The sequence below is a fragment of the Oryzias latipes genome, chromosome 10, assembly GCF_002234675.1.
Source record: "Oryzias latipes chromosome 10, ASM223467v1".
In the NCBI taxonomy this organism is placed as follows: Eukaryota; Metazoa; Chordata; class Actinopteri; order Beloniformes; family Adrianichthyidae; genus Oryzias; species Oryzias latipes.
Genome location: NC_019868.2, coordinates 19,922,076 through 19,944,278, shown reverse-complemented (window position 1 = coordinate 19,944,278; position 22,203 = coordinate 19,922,076). Strand labels below are relative to the sequence as shown.

At 38.4% G+C, this 22,203-nt stretch overlaps 2 protein-coding genes across 2 annotated transcripts in view; one reads left to right on the top strand and one right to left on the bottom strand.

The window, feature by feature from the left end:
- The window catches only part of ctnna1 (catenin alpha 1), a 54,561-nt gene that overhangs the window by 11,810 nt on the left and 20,548 nt on the right, over positions 1 to 22,203 (bottom strand). The window contains exons 8-15 of the mRNA XM_004073394.4: positions 14,655 to 14,735; positions 14,259 to 14,411; positions 12,031 to 12,123; positions 10,718 to 10,874; positions 10,004 to 10,204; positions 8,476 to 8,624; positions 5,123 to 5,233; positions 3,525 to 3,706 (exon numbers count right to left, since the gene is read on the bottom strand). Of these exons, the coding sequence (XP_004073442.1) occupies positions 3,525 to 3,706; positions 5,123 to 5,233; positions 8,476 to 8,624; positions 10,004 to 10,204; positions 10,718 to 10,874; positions 12,031 to 12,123; positions 14,259 to 14,411; positions 14,655 to 14,735 (1,127 nt within the window). The remainder of the gene's footprint in view (positions 1 to 3,524; positions 3,707 to 5,122; positions 5,234 to 8,475; positions 8,625 to 10,003; positions 10,205 to 10,717; positions 10,875 to 12,030; positions 12,124 to 14,258; positions 14,412 to 14,654; positions 14,736 to 22,203) is intronic.
- lrrtm2 (leucine rich repeat transmembrane neuronal 2) lies at positions 14,762 to 22,120 on the top strand. Its single transcript, XM_020706699.2, has 2 exons — positions 14,762 to 17,539; positions 18,112 to 22,120. The coding sequence occupies exons 1-2, from the start codon at positions 17,536 to 17,538 to the stop codon at positions 19,749 to 19,751; spliced, it is 1,644 nt and encodes a 547-aa protein (XP_020562358.1). The 5' UTR covers positions 14,762 to 17,535; the 3' UTR covers positions 19,752 to 22,120.

Here is a 22,203-nt window from a genome sequence, read left to right as displayed (position 1 = left end):
AAACAAACTGAGGCCCTGGTGGAAAAGGCCATGCGTCACAGCACATACTGGAGGTTCTCATGGGACAGGTCATCCCCCAGAGACGGGGCTGGGGGCATTTTCTTGGCTCCTTCAGAAAAGGGTTGCAGCTGATGAAGCCACACTGTTATCTGCTTGAAAAGTACATTACAAAACAATAAATATTGCAACAATAGATTTATAATGTTTGACAGTGATTGGTATTAGTCTTGTTTATATGATTTGGTGGATCAAGTCGCTCCATAAGCTTGCATTTTAAAACGCCGGCTCCCATATAGGTTGCATGCATTCATTATTCATAATAATTGGCATGCACCAGCAAGTGATGCTGCAAGTGTCAACAAGAACCTCACCCGCCCTGTAGATCTGTCAGCAGAGGTACAGATCAATTATCTAATGCAGCATTAACCTTGGCCAAGCGTCATGCCAACTCAAGGTTTAAGGGCAGTAATTTGGGTGGAGGCTGAATTAAGCAACAACTGACCTTCTGTTTATCATTACTGCATACTTGCATCAAAGCCTGATTCACAGGCATCCATAAAGCATGACAAAGTTGCTGCACTTCCTTGAATAATACAAATGCACACAAAAAATGAGCAGAATACTCAACATGAGCACAGAACTTTAAAAATAAATCTAAACATGTTACAACATGTTAAATAAAAAAAGAAAAAGAAAAAGCCATTTACCACCACTTCATAAGGACTGTTAATAAGAAATTCAGTGGTAAATTTCCTTTTAATCTTAAACTGTTGACTAACACTAATGATGTTTTGTTTGAAGAAAAAAAGAATATATTAATAAATCATTCACGTATGTGCACATACTGACTGCAATGACAGGGTAAACATGAAGAAATGCTCTGGATGTTTCTAAATAAAATATTACCTATATGAAAGTACATCATGGGAAAATTACATTCACCTTTAAGTTGCTAAATTTAGTGCTTTATTTAACACTTCATACGAGTTCTTAAACATTCACAATGCAGTCCATGCCATCTTTTAGCCTAGCTGGACTTTTAAAACACAAAAAATTATAACAATATGTCTTAATATTTAAAATGGGCCTCTTTACATTTGCTCTATTTGCAAACTGATAAACTTTTGTCATTTAAAAATGTCATCACAATAAATAAGCTCATCCATTAATCGAAACCCTTAATCACAGCCCAGCTTGCTTTTGTTTTAATCAAAATTTTTACAAAATGTGTAATACTCATCCATGTGTTTATCAAAACACTTTCAAAAAATTGTTTTAAGTTTGAGCTAATAAAACTTCTTTCATCACTATGTTATGTCAAACTAAGCAACAGATTCCAAATTCTCTACAACAAGAGTTAAGCTATTTTAGTGCCAGGACAAAAAAACTCTTTCATTGAGGATGTGTCAAAGAAAATGTCTGGAATTATTCACCTTTATGTTTGAGAAGGTACAGTCATAAAACACTAAAAGACTAGTTTTACAGTAAAGGAGGAACATTAAGAGGGATCATTGACTGTATAATATATAACTGGACGAAACGCTTGCGACATCAGCCATAGAAAGCCTTGCTACTGGTTCCAACCAATTGTAGTCAATTCAGTCGCCATTTTTCCACTTTATGCCTGTTGCCATGTTGGAACCAGTCGACCTCAGGAAGCCGTGATTGGTCCATCTACATTTCTACGGGAACCACTCTCTTCAATCAAGAGTGAGCATTTTAGAAGGCCACACCCCTTCCACTGAAAGCGGGCTGAAGTGAAGCAACGCACTTTTACCGAGGCATCCGATTGATTGGTCAGTTAATAATTTTACAGAAAATATTTCATGAAAAAAATTTGGATTAGGAAGAAAATGTTAAAAGGTAGTAGAGCAAGAATGATTATTCTGACAAACATAATTGGGCTGTTTATTTCTCAATACAAGCCTGGGATTTTGGCTTTTTGGGACCAGCAGGTGCTTCCTGTTTGGAACGCCGTGGGGGGGGGTTCAGTTCTCATACAGTGTCAATGGGAGGGACTGACAGCTCATGTCTTGAAGTAACAGAAAAACAAGAACAGGAAGTGTGACCATGTGGGTGTGTAGTCCAGTGACACTGGGTCACGAGAGTTAACTGATGATGTGACACAGGCAGCTGAATGAATTATCAAGTCTACAGGGATACCACAGCCTGCTCATATTCAGCCACATGCAAGCACGCTGATAAGACACCTCTGTGGAAAACAACCAAAGACTCCCTGCAAGGAACAATCACAAAACACATAGAGAAAAAAAAACATCACATGATTTTACCTTTTGAGAACAACAATAAAGCTGCAAGGTCTGCTATAAACAACTATAGAGAGCAACTGCAAATATGAACGCCATGTGTTTGCCTGAACAGGAAGTCCCTTCTTAGTGGGATCTAACCTCATCTTCACAGACAAAACTTTACCCATAAATGTGTGAGAAATGGTCTCCTGGAGCCTTTTGTGTGGTTCTAATTTCGTTTTTACAATCCACGCAAACTGTTTTATGTGCCAGGGGAGGGGTAGATTTGAATCTCTGCTTATGGTTGATCATAATATCACAGAATTACATTACAGAAAAGTGGAAAGGATGAAGAAATTGTAGCTATCCTGCAGTTTCACTCAAATTAAAACCCATTTGGAGGGAAGTGTTAACTTCTGTGTGTGATCCAGGCATACGCTGACAGGTACAAACAATGATTTATGAGAGATACATTTTGGCTTACTCAAATGTAATATAAGAAAATTCAAACATAATTACAGTGCTAGTCAAGCAAACAGAATTGACGGAGACAAAACCATTTACAAAATAATAAAACTATATTAAATTTGCAACAATATGTATTTAGTAGGGGTGTAACGGTACACTAAAATCTCAATTCAGTTCAATTCAGAATTTCATAGGACTTGGTTCGATACAATTTTCGGTATTTTTTCAGTACAAAAGATTTATTGCAAAATTGGTTTTATATAACAATAATAAAATTATTCTATGTAGGTGATCTGCTATCTAAAATAATACAACTATTAGCTGTCAGGAACCAAAAACCTTGGATACTTAACACGGGCCGGACAAATTTTTTTTTTTTAACTTGCACATTTCTTTTCTTGTAGACCTGATTTTTTACGGTCGGGAACCAGTCCCTGTTCTTTTGGTGGAAACCTTTTTTATTACCGTTCTGGCGAACTGAGCAGCACAGCCTGAACCCCCCCCTCATCCCATTCTAAACGCACACGAGCGTAGAACCCATTGAGCGTCTCAGCGGAAACTCGCGATTACCATTAGTTCCCCCCCGGGGCAAAGTTAATAAATTTAGGGGGAAAAAAACCCCGAAAAAAACGAAACAGTATTAAAGTGATCTGAACCGAAATTGCCGTACCGAAACGGTGCGGTCCAACTACGTGTACCGTTACAACTCTCGTTTTTAGCAAGCAGAACAACAACAAAAAAGACCACAATGAAGCATATAATGTAAAAAACAACAATAGAAACTGCTAATCCTCCATTTTCACTCACCTGGTAAAGTCTGTCATCTCCATCATGATCATGCACATCTGCTTGGCCAACACAATGATGTCGTTGCCACTGTCATCCCACTTGGATACCTCGGCATCCAGCTTGCTCTTTTCTTCTTGGAAGCTAGCCACTTGTTCTGCAATCTTTGCCTTATCCTCCTGAGGCAGCTGGGCCATGATAGCCTGCATATGGAAGTTTAGAAATAGAAGAAGATTAGCAAACTACTGTTTGAAACACGGGTTTTATGCACGCAAGCTTTCATGTCAGGAAAATACATTTCAACTATTCTGATTACAGTGAACTACATTGATGTCAGTTTAGTTTATTTTTTCAAATTATTTATTTCTTTAGTTGTTCTTCCTGGTGGATGATTAAATGGTATATATTCATTAGAATTGTACTTTTATGCTTTTTAACAGCAGCTTCAAATTTTTTTGCGGTTTTCATTTCCAATATTAAAAGTAGTGCTATTTGCGCAAATACATCAGTTATGTTTCACTGAATTGCTTCTCTATAAAATGTTTAGAAACCTCAAATTTATCTTACCCCAAACATGTTGACATTAAAACCAAAATTATTTAAATCTGTTATGAGTATTTTACATTATTCAAAGCCACATTTCTTAACCTCTCTTCCTCCTTACCTCAACAGCAAAAGAGGTAACACCCAAGCAGGTGTTTAAAGTTTAAATATTTGCCAAGCTGCTGCAGACCGATACTGAGAGAAAATCCCTGTTCACTCCATTCATCTAACTGGAAAGGTCTCTCTGGGGTCTTTGATTCAAACCATACGAGGCTTGAGCAACCCATCTAAACAAAATCGAATCAGTCAAGAGTTAAAAAAAAATATATAGAAATATATATTTGGATTGGTCTGCCAAAACACTTCTGTTATTTATGCACTGTTTTGTTTATAAAATGATTTTTTTCCCTAACTGGGTAGGGAGATTTAGCATTTATTCTTAAAGACAGGGCTGCCCAGTCTTTATCTACTACTGTTTTCCAGCTTTCCTATCGCTGCTTTCTGCTGGTTAGCCGACTCAGGTGTCTCCTCATTCTGGTTGACTGAGCACACCTGATCAGGTAATCAACAGCATGAGTGCAGGGAGGGCTGGAAAACAGTCTGGGTGGTAGATCTTGAAGACCAGGATTGGGAGGCAGCCCTGCCTTAAGACATCTAATGTATTTCCACACACTGACTATCGCCCACTGCAAGACAGAGCACGGTTAGAGCTCAGCCAATGCTGTGACATTTTTACTGTAAAGGGCATCATTAAGTACAGTCAGTGGGTTATGTTAGAGTTTCCAATGGTAAAAAATTATGTTTTTTTAAATACAGTTAAAACTTGTACAACAATACTTGTGTATATAGATTCATAGTAATCAAAGTCATCAAATTAGCTCAAGATGTGCAACAGTAAACGATGACAGTGACATTTGTATTTAGGGTTACAAATTTAAAACTTAATTCGATGTCCTCTTAACAATAGAAGTATTCTTAATGTATGTGTGTTTACGCCAAGATAACTACAAAGCAAAATCCCACGACTTTTCAGAATATCAGAAATATCAATAAATGGTATCAAATCGAAAACGTACACGCGCAGTTTGGCCACCAATAAGCTGGTCATCTGCTGTCTGAACGCTGGTCCTGCTTTGTACTTCAAAGTCGTCCGTCTCAAAATCGGAGTCGTCCAGTTCTTCTGGAGTCTAGGAAGGAAAAAAAAAAAGCATGTAATTTATAAAGTCCAAAAGAAAAATACAATAACCATCTAGAAACTAAAATAAAATAGTAACTAAAAGGTATCATAAAACACAGTGCGAACAAAACAGCACTTTCAAGCCATATTTGTTACCAATAGTTACACTTACTATATTTTGGTTTTATAACCTCCATAGTAAATACCCTTTACAAAAAAGGATTTGCTAAACATGTCTTTTTTTTGGAGGGGGGGGGGGGTATCGTCTAGTTTGAAAAGCATCAGTAGCAAAACCCTTGAGATGCCCATCTGTCACTGCTGTCTGATAAAAGGCAGCTGAAGCACAAGTTTAGTTCTTTCAGGAATTTTAGCCCTTCATCCATGACTTTCTTTTACCCCGTTTTTTGCATTGAATACAAAACAAGCCAAAGGCAACATTTCACTCAGAAATGATGTTCAAAAGAAATTCGCTGTCAATAGCTCGGGCTCAAGGCAAACTATAACACTGTCCGGAAATGTATTTGGAGGAGATATAAGCAAAGGGAAGATGATGCGGACAGATAAAGGTGCATTATCACGCTTGTGCCTCTTCTTGTGCTTATCCAACTGTCTCATTCTTTCTTACTGTAATGGATTTGGAACCCTTGCTCTAAAAATAGCCAAGAGTCTCTAAACAACCTTCCACTGCTCCAGGGAAACTGTAGAAGCTTCCGTTCTACAGGCAATGTGGGTATGGTTTCAATACAAACTTTATGACTCACAAGGCATGTCTGAAATCGAGATAATGCGGTTCAGTGCTAGCAGACACCGCCTGCTGTGGCGTGTCCGACACATACATCGTAATTGTGAAAGGCTCAGAAAGGCCACCCACAGAATCTGACAAGTGGGAAACTATTCAAAACCAAAACCAGAAACAATGTTTAAAAAGTTCAAAATGGTTCCCTAAATTCAACATGTTTAGTAAAAGGGCATAACATGACATTAAATTGGGACTTGCATCACAGCTGCACCGTTTTGCGTGTGAACAACCTGTAACAACCTGCTGAGAAAACAAGTTTACTTTTATTTCTTCCTTTGAAAACTATTTAAATCCATTCATTAACACTGAATAAAGCAAAAGGTAACTGCAGTATTAATTTCAGCTCCAAACTACATTTAGTTACTTTTTGCATAATAAAAACTTGTGGTCTAAAATGAACCTCATGAGAAAAAGGCTCAACAGAGCCAGCCACTTGTTAAATGAGACCCCACTGATACTGGTTTCCATTTCAGGAACAGAGTGAATAACTGTGCTGATCATTACAGATTTGAACCCTGTTGATGTGGCAAAAACCAGACTGCAGGAAGAAATAATCAGCAGTATGAAAGCAAACAAGCAAATATAAATAACGGAAATAAAGCATTCTGACTCGCCCAAGACAGCAAGACAACTGTAAAAATGAATGCAATATTCATAGGAAGTATCTTCAATGAAAAAGTTGAACAATAATATAAAAATAGAGTTTGTATGCATGTTTTTTTGAAGTTACAGCAATATAAAAAAGCTGTAAAAGCAGACCCCCTGTGATACTGTTCTGAAAATGGACAGGCCTGCTTAACAGCATCACTCACTGTTCCTATTACAGTGTTCTACTCACTGCCTCAGTGTTGAATAGACTTTTCATTCATTTTAGGACAGAGCCAGTGAAATCACCTTGGGCTATGACGCACTACACAAATCATGAAGGTAATGACAGCTGCCCCCTGTATCTGAGTGTCTGCAGCTCTCTGCCTGGAAGTCAGTTTTACATCTGAAGCGTAATGTCTGATGTTGCTGTAGGGGGAAGAGGGTTCTGTCCTCCTTCCACATTTCCCAGACTGTCTGTGCACCAGAGGTTAAAAGTCCACAAAAAAAAATGACACACTTGTCCATTTTGATTTAAGACCACGTCAAGGTCCTGTGAGCATTCAAGATGTTTTAAAAGTCAATGTGAGCATTTGTGCTTGGACATGCTCTTTAGAGAGGCTGTCTTATGGTCAGCTCAACTGAGCTGATTTATGGTATTTCTGTGGACATCATAAACTGTGCTCAGAAAACACAACTCAGCCAGTGGGATACTAAACTCATGATGTAAATTCATGTTTTGAATATACCTTTAACCTTGTTACTAATAGCATTTGAGAATAAGCGGAGGACACAGCTGTGTGGAGCTGCTGGAAATCCTGTGACTAAAAAGCTAAAGAAGTGTAATCATTTCCTGATGAATACTCACTACCAATGCTGTGTGGAAACATTCACAGACCTTACTGAGAAATCCTCACAGACTTATGGAAACTAGATTTTTTTTTTAATAAAGATTAGTTGGCAGTTAATAGCACAACGAATCTGATAAATCACGAACATGTGCGGTTTGTCGCTAATCCTCTATTAGTTTTAACATGCAGTCACATTTACACACACCAACTCTTCCTGCATGTTCAGCCAACCCCATAGGCCCAGTGTTAATAGCTTAATCAGGATGATGTGATTGGGGCTGGGGCTGATAGCAATTGAATGTAGTTCTCAGCCTGCAGTACAAGGAAAGAATGCTAATTAAAATCTCCATGTTAAATCAGCAGCTGATTATCAGGCAAAAGCAAAATACATAATGGTCCCCTTTTCATTTGGGCTTCTCAATGTATGAGCAGCATCACTAATAAAATTCAAGAACCAAACTGAAGCTAAACTAAACTCATTCAGAAGATCAAAATCCTGTTCAAAAGGTTGTATTTATGTGAAACATCTAGATAGTCCGTTAACCCATTAAACACAAGTCTAAATGCATGCATAAGCTATCCAACAGAGACTTCACCATTATCCACTTCTGACTTTATAGCTGGGGAAGGTTTAGGTCAGTCAATAAAGTAATGGTTCAGTGGCTTCTATTAGCATGTCTAACTTATGGTTCTGCTCAGGCAATAAGCCATTGATCCAAAGACGACGCAGGCTGGTGTTACACTAAACTGCATGTTTATTCAGGCAGCACAGCTTTTTCCTTAGACATTTTAATCACAGGCTTTTAAAAGCCAACCATTCTTCCTAGTAAACAAAGCCTTGTGGAGAAGACCCTCTAATCCTAGATCATACTATAGTATTTAAAAGTTCCAGCAATTCTTTAAGATTGTGCAGCCGAGCAAAAATACTTTTTGAAATATTTATTTGAATGTTGATGAGTAAACCTTAAACATGAACATGTGTACACGCTGGGGATGATGAAAATCTGTAATACTTACTCTGATCATGAGGACTGCTTTGCGGATGTCGCGGATGCCGTCGTACACCAGACGGGATGCATCGATTAGTTCATTCTCATCCACTGAGGGGTCGCCACTGGATAAGGCCTCGACTGCAGCTTCTACCTGCAGTGTGAATCGTGGCATGACTGAAAGGAAAAATTAAAAGTGGAACAGATAATTGGAATTAAAAAAAAAAACCTTCATTCTACAAAGATAAGACATTGCTTCTGAGGTACATAGATACACAGCAGTTAAGTAGGGAGTTTTACAACAACAAGCTACAACAATAAAGCAGTCTCTTTGGGTGTGTATTTTGGCCCGGTGACAGTTTGATATCAGTTCTGGAAGCCTCTGCCACGCATTCAGCAATATTTAGAGTTCAGTTTTTAGGATTTAGCTGCATCCTCTTGGGTGAGGCCTGGATGTCAGGATGCAAATGTAGAGGGAGGGAGCGGCAGCGTAGAGCATAGTGCACAAAGAGGATTTGGTTTAGAGCTTACAAAGCATTTACAACCTGCAGGCTTCTGCATAGAAATGTAAATCAAGTAAAATATTGAAAGAAAGAAAAAGAAATATGGTAATCTGGCCATAACCAGATTTTGGCTGTGATCATTTTTCTAAGCTTATTTAAAAATAATCTTCCAAATTACTTCCCATTAACAAAAAAAGAAACCGGGAAGAAATTACATTCTAGTACAAAAATGCACCCAATAAAAGCATTTAACATAGTTTGGTTAAAAGGGAAAATAAAATGAAGCAAAAACATCAGCAGTTTGGACTGTCGTAGGACCTCTTCCTTCCAGAAAAGCAGCATTACCACGAGTTTGTCAAAATGACACACCATAGAAACAATAAATACTTTTGCTTTTGATAGTGATCTTGGAATCCAGCATCAGGATAGGAATTTCCTTTCAAATGTGCTCAAATCAGCATTCAGTAGAAATGGCACAGCGGAGCAGGAAAGAACTAGAATTTAGGGACAATCGTAAAATTAGGAATTTTTTTTAAAAGGCAACTTGAATTCGTGAAAATCCAAGCCTCAGCTGAAATCCTCAGATAACAATCAGCCTGCATTTGCTGACTGTTAATGGGCTCACTCTCAAGAGGGCTGAGCCATTTCTAAATCTGACAACCGAAAAAATCGTTCTGTCATGTTAGCCTGCTAGTAATGGAAGTTAACACATATCATACATGCTGGCTGGCTAATGAAATACCACATTATTTGGACAAAATGACTTCTATGATGCAAGTTGGGTTAAGATATTCAGTTCTATCTGGCAGCCTAATAGAAAATGCTGCAGATGTCTGACTCAGTCGACATTACAATGAAGAGTACTTCAGAAAGCAATTTTTATTTACTGAGCCAACTCCAGATCTGTCATTATTCAATTTCAACTCCCTCCAACATATTTTATCTTGGTTTTAAAAGGAAAAATATGTTGTAAAGAAAAAATGCTTAGAAAATGGGGCTGATGAAACTTTATGCTTTTCTTTTACAAACCCCATCAGATCATTTTTAAAATACCTGTGTTAGTAAGGAGCTTGGTGGCCTCCAAAACCTTCTCTGTGTAGACTCCAGGTTCGTAATTGTCCATTTCGGAAGTGACCACATGAACAACCCTGGCAGCACGTCCTCGAATGGCCCCAGCAGTGCGATCCAAGCCATCAACGTCCTTCTCTTGCAGAGCAATGACACACTTATTCACATCCTCCAAGATGTGGTTCTCTGAGAAGAAAGCGTAAAAAAAAACATTTTAGCATTATGAAAAACAACAACTGTGCCTTGTGCCATATGGGTGAAACACATTTAAAAACATAATGGAAGGGATATGTTCTCATTCTCTTGTTCTGACTAGACACTCAAAACCTAAAGAACCACAAGGAAGCATGGTCAAGAGGGAAATTCTCAGCTTTTTATAACGTAAATCCAACAAAATATGGAACTTTGCAGTACTCACAATCTGTCCTTGACAAAATGATCAAAAAGTCACTCTACTAAAATGTTTAATGAAAATCGTTTAAGGCAAACTAAGTAAAATATATTTGGTAAAGATGCAGATGTAAACGTTTACTCCAGCCAGTAAACAACTCTGGTAAAGGAATCACAACAAAGGCTAAGTGTAGTTTAACAGATAAATAAATGTTTAAAACTGTTTAAAAGTAAAAAATAGTTAGTTTTATTTAAATCAAAAAGAAAAAGTTAAACCAGATTTCCACTGTCCATATAAACAACTCTTACCAGACACACACAGGAAGTCATCAATGGATGTTATGTCATCAACAGCATCAGTGAGGACACGGACTTGTTTCTCCCACTGTTCCTTGAACAAATCCATGTTGTCCAGGCCCACCTTACTATTGGGTTTGGCAGCGAGGGCCAGTGCTGCATTGATCACCTAGAATTGAAAATTACCATCACTACAGATCAATTACAGTAAAGCTCTGAACACAGGTTAAGTGCAATAAGCGTCATCTCAGTTTACACAAGATTTTAATCTAGGGTCAAGATACTTCTCAAAAGGTCCGTCAAGTGTAGTTGTCAGCATACTGAACGGAGCTGCAATCATAGTACTCTGATAAAATGATGCATCAATAAAAGCTTAGTAGTTGTGGACACACAGGACTATACATTTAAAGTCATACGTCTCGTCTGTCAACAATGGACAAATACATGAGAGGTAGAGGGGAGTAAACAGCATACCCAAAATATTTGGACAACACAGTAATCTGATAAAGGTAAATTCAACAAAAATTAGAAAATAAGGTCTAAATGGTAATTATTGAATTTAGTATGGAGAACTGTGTACATGCGTAGTGGCCTGACTCAAACACTCTTTCCCCTGAAACATTAAATACAAAAGAAATAAAAAGTCATCTAACTGCACCAGCAGCCGTTGTGTTGGCCACACTAATGTGGGACCTGATACATCTGTAACACAACACCTTTCTGCTGTTCTCCATTTGTACTCCACAAAGAAAGAAACGACAATTGCTTCTGGTCTGGAACAACCAATGAATAAAGTCATTGGATAAGGAACATCAGATTTTACATTACTTGGAAAAAAGAATTTGCTACATTGGTTAATAATATTAAAATATTTAGTGCATAAAAACAGGCTCAGCGATATTTTTTAGTGCTTTTGAAGAAACTGTCTTTGATCAAGACAAAACCAATTAGTAAATGGTAAATGGCGTATGCTTATATAGCGCCTTTCTTCCTACAAGGACAAGGCGCTTTACAGTCACAGACCCATTCACCCAGTCACACACACATTCACACACTGGTGGCCGCTCCACTGCCAAACACAGGCGCCCGCCTACCACCAGAGGCAAGGTGGGGTTCAGTGTCTTGCCCAAGGACACTTCGACTCATGGGCATGCAAGGCGGGAATCGAACCTGCAATCTTACGATCATGGGTCGACCGCCCTACCGCTGCACCACGGCCGCCCAAAATTTAGACTTGGCATTCTTAAAATATATATAAATGGAATATGGCAAACGTTTAAACAACCAGGAAGCTGGTTAAACAGTAACTACAAATGCCCTTGTACCTGGGGGCATAGAGTTTCGAGCTGAGACGCTGCCATGCGGACAAGCTTCACCCCCTCTTCGTTGTTGGAAATGGAGCATGCCAGGTTGGCCACCTGAAAGACAAAAATGTCATGTCTTTTAAATCATAATACCTCATCTGGCACATGCTGTCATAACAGGACATTAATGATACATAGATAAATAGTTAAAGTTGACTATGGTGGCTTAATTTAGGGATTCTTTTTTTAAACCAGAAATGGAACACAACTAATCCTGTGGAAGGCATATTCACTGCTGAGGATTAATTCATAAAGCTGCTAAAATTATGCAGAATGATGCAAAGGACAAACGACCAGAAATCCAACAAAACACAAATAAAAAATAAATGTCCATGAAAATGTTTAGAAGTGTTAATGTTAAGATATACCTGATAACTAAACAATGGGGCTTTGTGACAGTTAAAGAGGTTGGTTGACAGCATAATACAGAAGAAAAAATAGTTCATTAAAAATTCAAAGATGTAGCAACGCAGAATGATCTATAAAAAAAATCTGTGGAAACCAGCTCACTGATTCACTTGGGGTCTAAAACTTGTAAAATCTAATATTTGTAATATAAGAGGAACTAAAAAAAAAAAGATTCAGTGTCAGAATATGATCATAATCACAAAGTCGCTTGACCCCACCATAAAAGACTTCTTTTCAGATGTAAAACACTGTGAAACATTGAAATATAAAGTCTTTCATCACTATTCAAATGTAGGCACCAACCACAGGGTGAACACTCCAATCCACAAGGAGGGTCTAGAGAGTGGTTGCATAAAGATAAACTGGCACTCTAAAGAGACTTGCATTTATAATTTCATGAACTGTCACATAAGCCTGTCTCATTGAGAGCCAATGGGAAAACAGCCATTTTTGCATAAATGGACGGTGAAAAAGCCATATTAGGAAAATCTGCTGTCCTAATAATTAACATAACTGGCCATGTTGGAACATAACACTATGAAGTAATAGAAAGGTCCAGTTACAAGAATAGTTTTATTGGGAAGTAAAGTCATAATGCTAAATCTTTTAAACTTACAGACAACATTATATCCCTGCTTTCTTTGTAGGTCAAAAACAACTTTCTATTGAATAAAATCAAAATATTTTATTCCATTTCAATGATAAAATTGATGAAATTACATCCCCTGAAAAATAAATTCACAATATTTTTCTTCAAAATACAATACTTTGTCTTCATTAGTATGGGAATTAGTTACGAGTACAGCCAGCTTTCATATTTATGTGATGTGAGCAGCTTTTCTGCTTCCTCGTTTTATTCAGAAGATGACTGTCTCTCCAAAGTTCAATTTGAAGGTTAACAGAATGAACGTATAGTTACCAGGCAGCACATGGACAACATAAGCTCAAACTAGTGAATGTCATGGCTATCCTACCAGTACATTGAGCGCTTTAATGCTTGGTGAATGTCAAACTCAATTCTTTCCCTTGTTTTCTTCCTTCATTCTCTGAATATGGGTCAGTCATAATGCTGCTCTCAAACATGTGTAAACTAATAGGTCACTTGCCTTTGGGCAGCTTACCCTTGCTTCATAAAAGTGCCTAAAATTAGTAGATCTTTGAGTAATGAATGGCCTACTGCATTTGCTCCATCTTTACTACCTGTGTGACAAAAGATCAAACACTGAAGGGAGTTTTGGCTAAACTCCCTGCGTTTGATAGAAATTTTTGTCCAACTATTGAGAGGGAATTTAAAGAATTGTGTTGAGCTAAATCATGTTCATTCCGTGGTTGGAAAGTTTACTTTCTGTAAATCTGTCAAATGCAGCCTCATTTTCCTGTTCTATTAATGTTTTTCATAAAAAAAGGACAAACTGCATGAATCTAGAGCACTTTTACTAAAAATAAAATAAAAATGTCAGCAACTGAAACTTTGGAGCAGAAGTTAAAACATGAGATCAAGCATATAATACATTTGTTAAAATTTGGTAACAATTAAATATGTATAAATAAAAAATGTGAACAAAAAAATTGTACACAGGGCTTTTATTTTGTATTAATATGATTAAATACTACACTATAAAAAATGTATCTGAAGATAATAGAACCATAATTCATAAAACAAAAACAAAAAAAGTCACCTGCTCACCTTCTACATTTCAAAAGGTTGAAATTTCTGTATAATATTAAAATGACCTGTGCCCCTTAACAGTCGTTTATTTTAATTTGAAAAAACAAAGTACCTCAATCAGCTTGTGGGCGTGTTCACGAAACACCTGTGCGTACTCCTTCACTTCTTTTTCATTGCCATTCTTTGCAGCTTCAATCAGGACCAAGAGAGGAACGTTGGTCTCCAGGAAAGAATCAGAGACGTGGTCCATCACAGCTTTGCGAAGCTGTAAAAAAAAGATTTAAAGAAGCATCTTTTATGTACTCCTCCTGCAATTTTTATTTTTATTGCAGTGTGTTTCCACATGAAAAGTCACATTCAGAGTCAAATACACTTAAAGTAAAGTTATTATTTTAGTGAAAATTGGTATTCTGAGCTTAGTGAAAATCACGTTAGCTACAATCAAATGTAAGTTAAGCTTGGAGAACAAAAACAAAAAAAGCCAACAAGACAAAAATAAAAAACAAACCTGTCTACGAAGATCTCTAGTCTTCTTTGTCATTCTGTCGATGGCTGTGTTCAGAGTGTCGCTTCTGTCTTTTCTCCCAGTCTGAAAAAAAATACAGGAAAAAACATAGTTTAGTTAAGTCTGTGCATGCATGGAGGTATGGGTATCAGCTCAAAGAAAAGCTGTCACTTCGCCTAAAGCCAGCCCTCAATGTCTTTCAGTATCATAACAAAGGTTCTATTCGTCAAAGTACATCAAGAATGCATACCGTTCAGAGATGTGTCTTGGTAAAGGTAATCCGTGAATGTTACACTCCCTTAACTATAAATGCTGACACAAACAATAGTAGAAAAGCCTCACTGTGTTTATGATATCTTCTTTGTATGAAGCACTGTTTTTGAGAGGGCCCAAGACAAAGGTGACTTCGTTAGGCTAATGCCCATTGCTTCTGCTTAAGAGGACGAGACAGATTTAATGTCCTTTCCACATCAACACTGGAGTTTAAGGCTTTGTTAGTTGGATGGAAAATCAGTGTTGAAGATCAATTGTTGAAGCCTCATCTTCTGTTTAGGGTCGTTTCTTTAGTCTTTTAAGAAAATGAGGTTTAAATAAAAAAAAAGATTTGTTAACTACATAAATTACAGGTCATTACATTTCAACGCTATATGTAGTAGTCACACTGCTAACTGTGGCACAGCAGTGAATGGTCCTTATCATAGCACCCCCACAGAGAGCTCAGACATGCTCAGTCACATTCTGCTAGCTGCTCAAGCATAACCTGAAAATGTGAAACTTTCAGGAAGGAAGGAAGGAGAGGTGGAGGACGACAGTAAGAAAGAACCTGATGGTGGAATCCAATCAAATCAGATGGATGTGGGAGAGGAGCAGGGTAAAAGATGAAGAAAAAAAAGCATGGGTCTTTGACCCCCATCCTGCATGCTTCAATATAGTGCTATGGATGGCGTTGACCTGTCCCATCCCCCAATGTCCATAGCACATTAAGGGTGTTGTGTATGTATTTAGAGGCAAGGAAGCACAAAGCCCTTTGTGATTTTTGTCTTTTCTAAATGTACTAGTATGGTTAAATTCTGGCTGTTCTGCTTTAAACTGTTCATTTCCATCCCTACATGCATAACCCTTTCTCATTCCTTTGGTAAAAAGGTTGTTAAGCATTTCCTTAGATGCCCATTACAGAAGCACTTTTTCACAGCATCTTTTATAACAGTCAGTTGAGGCTCCATCCATCTTCTCTTGGACAGATTTAAGAACAATTTTTAACAAAGCACCGGCATAGAGAGCCCTAAAACAAGACTACCAAGTTTTAAAAAATAAGCTTTTCTTTCCCTAGTATTTCATCAAGTTCAAATCAATGAATCAATGACTAGATATGGAGAATATATTTCAATTGATCAGAATTGTGTAAACAAAAAATAGCAAAAAACTAGAGAATATTCCTCTTTCCAGCTTCAGTTTTCCCTCCAAGTACTTCCTTGTGCATTCTGCGTTATGACTCAACTGTGATACATGTGGAAAACACGGCAGTATGCACGATAAGTGACCCGGAAACTTAAACCCAGATGGGTGTTAAGCTGGAAGACCTTGGCACTGGTATGACATAAGCAATTTATCCATTAAATAAACAAATAAATACATAAATAAAAACCAAAGGTAAAAGTCTGGTTTAAGTTAGAGCAAATACCATATGGCTCCAGCATGATCTTCCCAAAGAAGTGCTCTTCATCCCATAAAAGCACAGCTATTTAGCACTTGTTGTGTCAGCAAGTCTACACCCAGGATTTAAGATGTTAACATTTTTAACACATTTCTCCCTTAAGAGATAAAAAAAATTTTATTCTTACACAAATACTGTATTTTGACATCTGAAGCTGCAGGCAACAAAACTTCTAATCTAGATGTGTGTATGGGATTTTGCTTCTTTTGTTGTTTTTTTCTCTCATTTAAATTATTAGATGATACCTATACAAAAATCAACGCAAAGTTGAAATCTGCAATGGTGGGTAATTTCAACAGGAAGCTACTGCAAAACATTCAAGATATCAATATTCTGATGGTGACGAGCCAGTGGGAGGGAAGAGGGATGGAACGGGAGATGGAGGAGGACTAAGGTGCACAAGAACTTGAGGCAGAGAGCAAGTGGCCAACGATGAGAGTGAGGGTGTTCGTGTGTAAGGGAGAGAAAACGAAGGAGAGAGAGAAACGGAGGTGATGATCGACGCCAGGCTGCCACCACTCTGTAGCAGAGAGTGGCTGCAACAAAAAGCACAGAATAACATTCCTTACTCTCTGCTCTGCTTTTTTTCTCTCCCTCTTCTCTCTGCGTCTCAGCGCAGATGAGAACTCCGCTCGCAGCTCTGCAGAGGCTATGCTGAGCCCGAGTCGGCTTCGGAGGCAGGATCTCTGGCTGCCATCAACAAGTTAGGTTGGACGACCGCAGCCGGGAAAGAAATGATCTTCAATTAACCATCTGAGCTGGCGTCATTGCCGTGGACAGAAAACAAAAGGATTAAAAGAAAGAAGAAAAAAGGAGGGAGGGGGAGATCTCTTCAGTGGAGCCGCTCCGGATGCAACTGATCAACTTAAATATATATAAATGTATATAAATACTTATTTCAAGGATTTTGTAGGTTGAAGGAAAAAAATTCGACCTGAGCCGGGATTTTAAGGGTCTCTGCACATTACCAGGGAGATCTGCATTTTAGGACATGGAATTTTACATTTTGTTTCAACTGGGTGGGTTCAGAATTGCTTTATTTCCAAAGAAGCTGATTCATTTTCTGCTTATTCAAAAGGGCTTTTTCCCTTTGGATTTTTCATCAATCTGGTTGGTCCAAGAGTCCGCTGAAAAGAACAGTTGAATGCAGCCTTCGATGTGCACAAAAGAATGGGTAAGTTAGTCTTTTATTTGACAGGTCAGAGCATGAATAGAAATACAAGTAAGAGTGAGCGAGGTCGAGCACTTAAAGCTCCTCTGTCCTGTCTATTTACTGCAACAGCCCCCCGTTTTACGTCCTGAGACGCATTGGAAGACGTCCAATGTAGATCACTTTTTATTTTGCATTGAAATTTTAAAACTAAAATAAAATGGCTTTATGTTTATTCTACTGATAATAGCATAGTCTCAAAAACAAACAAGAAATTATACAAAGACAATTTGCATATAAGTTTAACTCTGAGCCTAAAACATAAAAGGAAACATCCCAATAATTAGAGAGAAAAATGCAACTAAAACCCTTGGTCAACCAAAAAACAGTGGATAGCCAAGTTAAACTTTCATTAACCTGTGATGATTATTTAAATTGCAAAATATGAAAAAAAGAAATGTCATGTCTGCCGTTTGTTTGAGAAAGATAGTCCACACACAAACAGCAACGTCCCCAACATGAATTAATTATATGTGCTCAGCAGAGATTTTCGTTCCCATCCCCGAGTTTATTTTCTTGTCTTTGAACCCATGCAGGTTTCCATTCAAGGTGGCCATTGGTGGGACCTGCACCAGTGGCTCTGAGTGTAATCAGCATGCTCCTTGCGTGCCTGCTGTCTCCTGCATCATGCACAACCTGCCCTCAAAAATGCCGCTGTGAGGACCTGCAGTTCTACTGCGACACCCAGGGGCTAAAGGCACCCCCAGACGGAGTGGACAAAGGGGCTCTGGGCCTGTCCTTACGACACAACAGCATTACTGAGCTCAGCTCTGATCAGTTTTACGGTTTTAGCCAGCTCACATGGTTACATCTCGACCACAACCAGATTACCACAGTACAAGAGGATGCCTTTCAAGGACTATATAAATTGAAAGATCTCAACCTAAGCTCCAATCGAATCACCAAGTTGCCCAATACAACCTTCATACACCTCATAAACCTTCAAATACTGGACCTGTCCTTTAATCAAATGACTTCACTGGAACCAGAACTATTCCATGGACTAAGGAAGCTTCAGATACTTCACCTACGCTCCAATTTACTTCGTACTACACCTGTTCGAGCATTTTGGGACTGTCGCAGTCTGGAATATCTGGGACTAAGCAACAATCGTCTGCGTAGCCTGGCTCGGAATGGATTTGCTGGGCTCATCAAGCTTAAAGAGCTCCACTTGGAGCACAATCAGCTGACCAAGATTAACTTGGCCCATTTCCCTCGTCTTGTTGCTCTCCAGTTTCTATATCTGCAATGGAATAAGATAAACAACGTAACATGTGGCATGGAATGGACATGGACAACTTTAGAAAAGCTGGACCTAACAGGAAATGAAATCCGTGTCCTTACACCTGATGTTTTTCAAACGCTGCCAAATTTAAAAATGTTGCTATTGGATAACAACAAACTAAGCAGTCTGGATGCACAGGTTCTGGATATGTGGCAGTCTTTGGGTACAATTGGGCTGTCCAGCAATCTTTGGGAATGTACCAAAAGGATTTGCTCTCTGGCCACTTGGCTAAGCACCTTTAAGGGAAGGTGGGAACATTCCATTCTCTGCCACAGTCCTGAGTATGCCCAAGGTGAGGAAATACTTGATGCAGTTTATGGATTCCAGCTTTGCCAGAACTTTTCAGCACCAGTCATTCAGACCATTAGTACAACCACAGACGCTACTGCAGCTGCAGAGATCACAAGCTCCTTGTTTGGAATTATGCAGCCAACCCCTACACAAGACTATGCAGAGGATTTTGGGAGCTTTACCACAGTTGTTACCATTACCACCACCACAACACAAACACCACGCACTGCTCAAGCAACTACTGCTTTGTTGGAAGAGGAATCTGTGACAGATGACTTTTCAGCTATGGACAACACTCTTATGACTCAAAGGGTCATCATTGGAACTATGGCGCTTCTTTTTTCATTCTTTATCATAATTTTTGTTGTGTATATCTCACGAAAGTGCTGCCCTCCCACCCTGAGAAGGATACGTCACTGTTCAGCTATTCAAAATCGCAGACAGATGAGGACCCAGCAACGACAGCCAATGGCGGACCTCGCCACACAGGTACCCTATAATGAGTATGAACCCAGCCATGAAGAAGGGGCACTTGTGATCATCAACGGGTATGGGCAGTGCAAGTGTCAGCAGCTGCCTTACAAAGAGTGTGAAGTATGAACTCGTATTTATTTCTCTACCATGTGGTTTGTCATTTGACCATGTAAAATGATACAGGGTTTACTTTTTGATTTTTTTTCAGTATATGTAAAAAGCATAATTTCTACAAGAGAGATTTGAAAATATGTGAAATAGTAAAAAGATATTGAAAGCTACATACACAAGGCTGGACAGCTATGATATGTAGAGATAGTCACAAATTTATTTTTCTATAAATGCAAGGTTGTTCATATCAACCAGGGGCAATCATTTTAAAGAAAAAAATTTTAACTGTGAGATTTGTCTCTACATCGTCTATATTTCAGCACAGTTACCACTTACAAAATGGCCATCCGTTAACAGAATACAATATGTGAGGATGTAAATTATGTCACGTTTCTGCCAACAGATGTTAAGCATTTAATGTTTCTGCAAGCCAATATTCAAAAACAAGAAAAATTACTTACCGTAACCCCGTTTTCTGGTTTTATAGATTGATCATTTAGCTGCAGTTACATGTGCAAAATGTCTTTGATCGGATCAAAACTCAGATTATAATTGAACTGTGCACGTGGGCCCAAAACTGTATCCGATTATAACAAACGTTTACATACGCCAAACTTTCAATCGGAATAAATCATTTTGACATGCGCAGAACTATCTAAAATACTGGAAATGGCAGTATAAGAATAGCAAGTTTCATTGTAAACAAACAAAGCTGCAGCATAAAGCGTGATGATCTTCTAAAGTTGCTTTAATTATTGTTATGAATATTATTAAGGGCCTGTTCGCTCATAATTTCTAAATGTGTGAGGCCAGCCAGTGCTTTATTCTAGGCAGCACAGACCCGGAAGAAGGGTTAAGGTTAGGTTAATACGTGTCAACAACAACATTTAGCCTTGAATGCACTTAATCCGTGTGTTCAATGCCGTAATGTGCATTTTAGCTGCACGTAAATATGTGGGAATAACATCTGCCTTTATTGGAAACACAAATTCATATGATTGTTTACACGGTTCCTCAGGACTGCACGGAGCGGCATTTTCACATTTAATACCCGCCTACGCCAGCTCACACACCGTCCCAAAGCTTCTCCTCTGCTAAGGGACACCGCACTCCCCAGAGACATGGTTCTCCAGCTGGGTGACGCAAAGCAGCGGGACGGACAAGTCCGGCAGCTCTGCACAAGAAAATAGTTTGATCGCGCAGCACACTGGTCTTGTTCAAGCTCCAAAGCCTCCCCTGGAGCCCCACACCGTCAACACATGACGTAAAACCCAGAGCATTGGTGACCCACAATCGGAATGAACTGCTTATATGCAACACGATCGGCTCAGCAATCGGCATAATCCACCTATCTCGATCGGAAGGAAATTTTTATCCGAATGAGTCTCATAGGGGCAGAGTATTCCGAAGGGTCTGTTTACATGCATTCTTATTCTGATCAGGAGTTTATTCCGATTACTTTTGCCCATGTAACCGCAGCTACAGATGGATTGAATGGTAGTGACTCTAAACCTTAACCCTAAATAACCAATTTCAAATCTTCTAAAGTGAGAAAATACTTTAATCCAAGTGAAAATAAAAACAATAAAGGCATAATTTGACCAAATCAACTAAGAGCCATGTATCTCATTTTTAGGTCAAGCTGAATGGTACTTTGGGTTTCACAAGCACCATTTAGTTCCTGTCATCTGCTGTCCAAAATTCTGGAACTAATAAGTTTCATGTTTCGCATTACAAACAAAACAGTTTTTCATAATTGCATATCCATTTCCAAAATGATATGTAAAAAAATACATTTTTAAAATCAATTTCATTACATCAAACAAATTTATTATGTGAAACATCAATAAGAGGGTAACAAAAACATAAAGTGCCACATAGAAAAGTTATTTTAGAAAAAACAAAGCCTTTTGCTTGGATCCTATCCTTTCAGCTACTTATTCACTAATGAGGAGAGACAGGCTTAAGATTGAACTAATTAAGGCCAGGCAAAATGGATCTAATACTCTCACCCACACCAGTGATTAACCAACATTTGAGCACTTCACACAGATTTAGTTGTACTACAATAATCCCTCACAGCCACAATACCATTAAACCTTTTCCTTAAAGACACTTCTTTATGAAGTTGTCATTTAAAGTCAGAAATATTATTAATAAAACTACAAACACCTGTTTAAGATTTGGACTAAAAACGTATGCTGCCTATGTCAGTCAAGAGTGACAAGTGACAAGGCAACACCCTTTGCTGATTAAGAAACATTTGTATGCAGGACGGCATGGACATTAGTATCACAGTGAAGGTGCTGCTGCAGCTTCACACAAACTTAGTGCTTAGTTTGGCAGTGGGGGGAGGATGAAAGCCAGAGAAACTAGGAAGAAAAGAGGATATAATAAAAGGTATAATATCTTTTCTTAAAACAGAGCAAAGTAAGAAATAAAATACCCAAATGGCAATTCTGAAAAC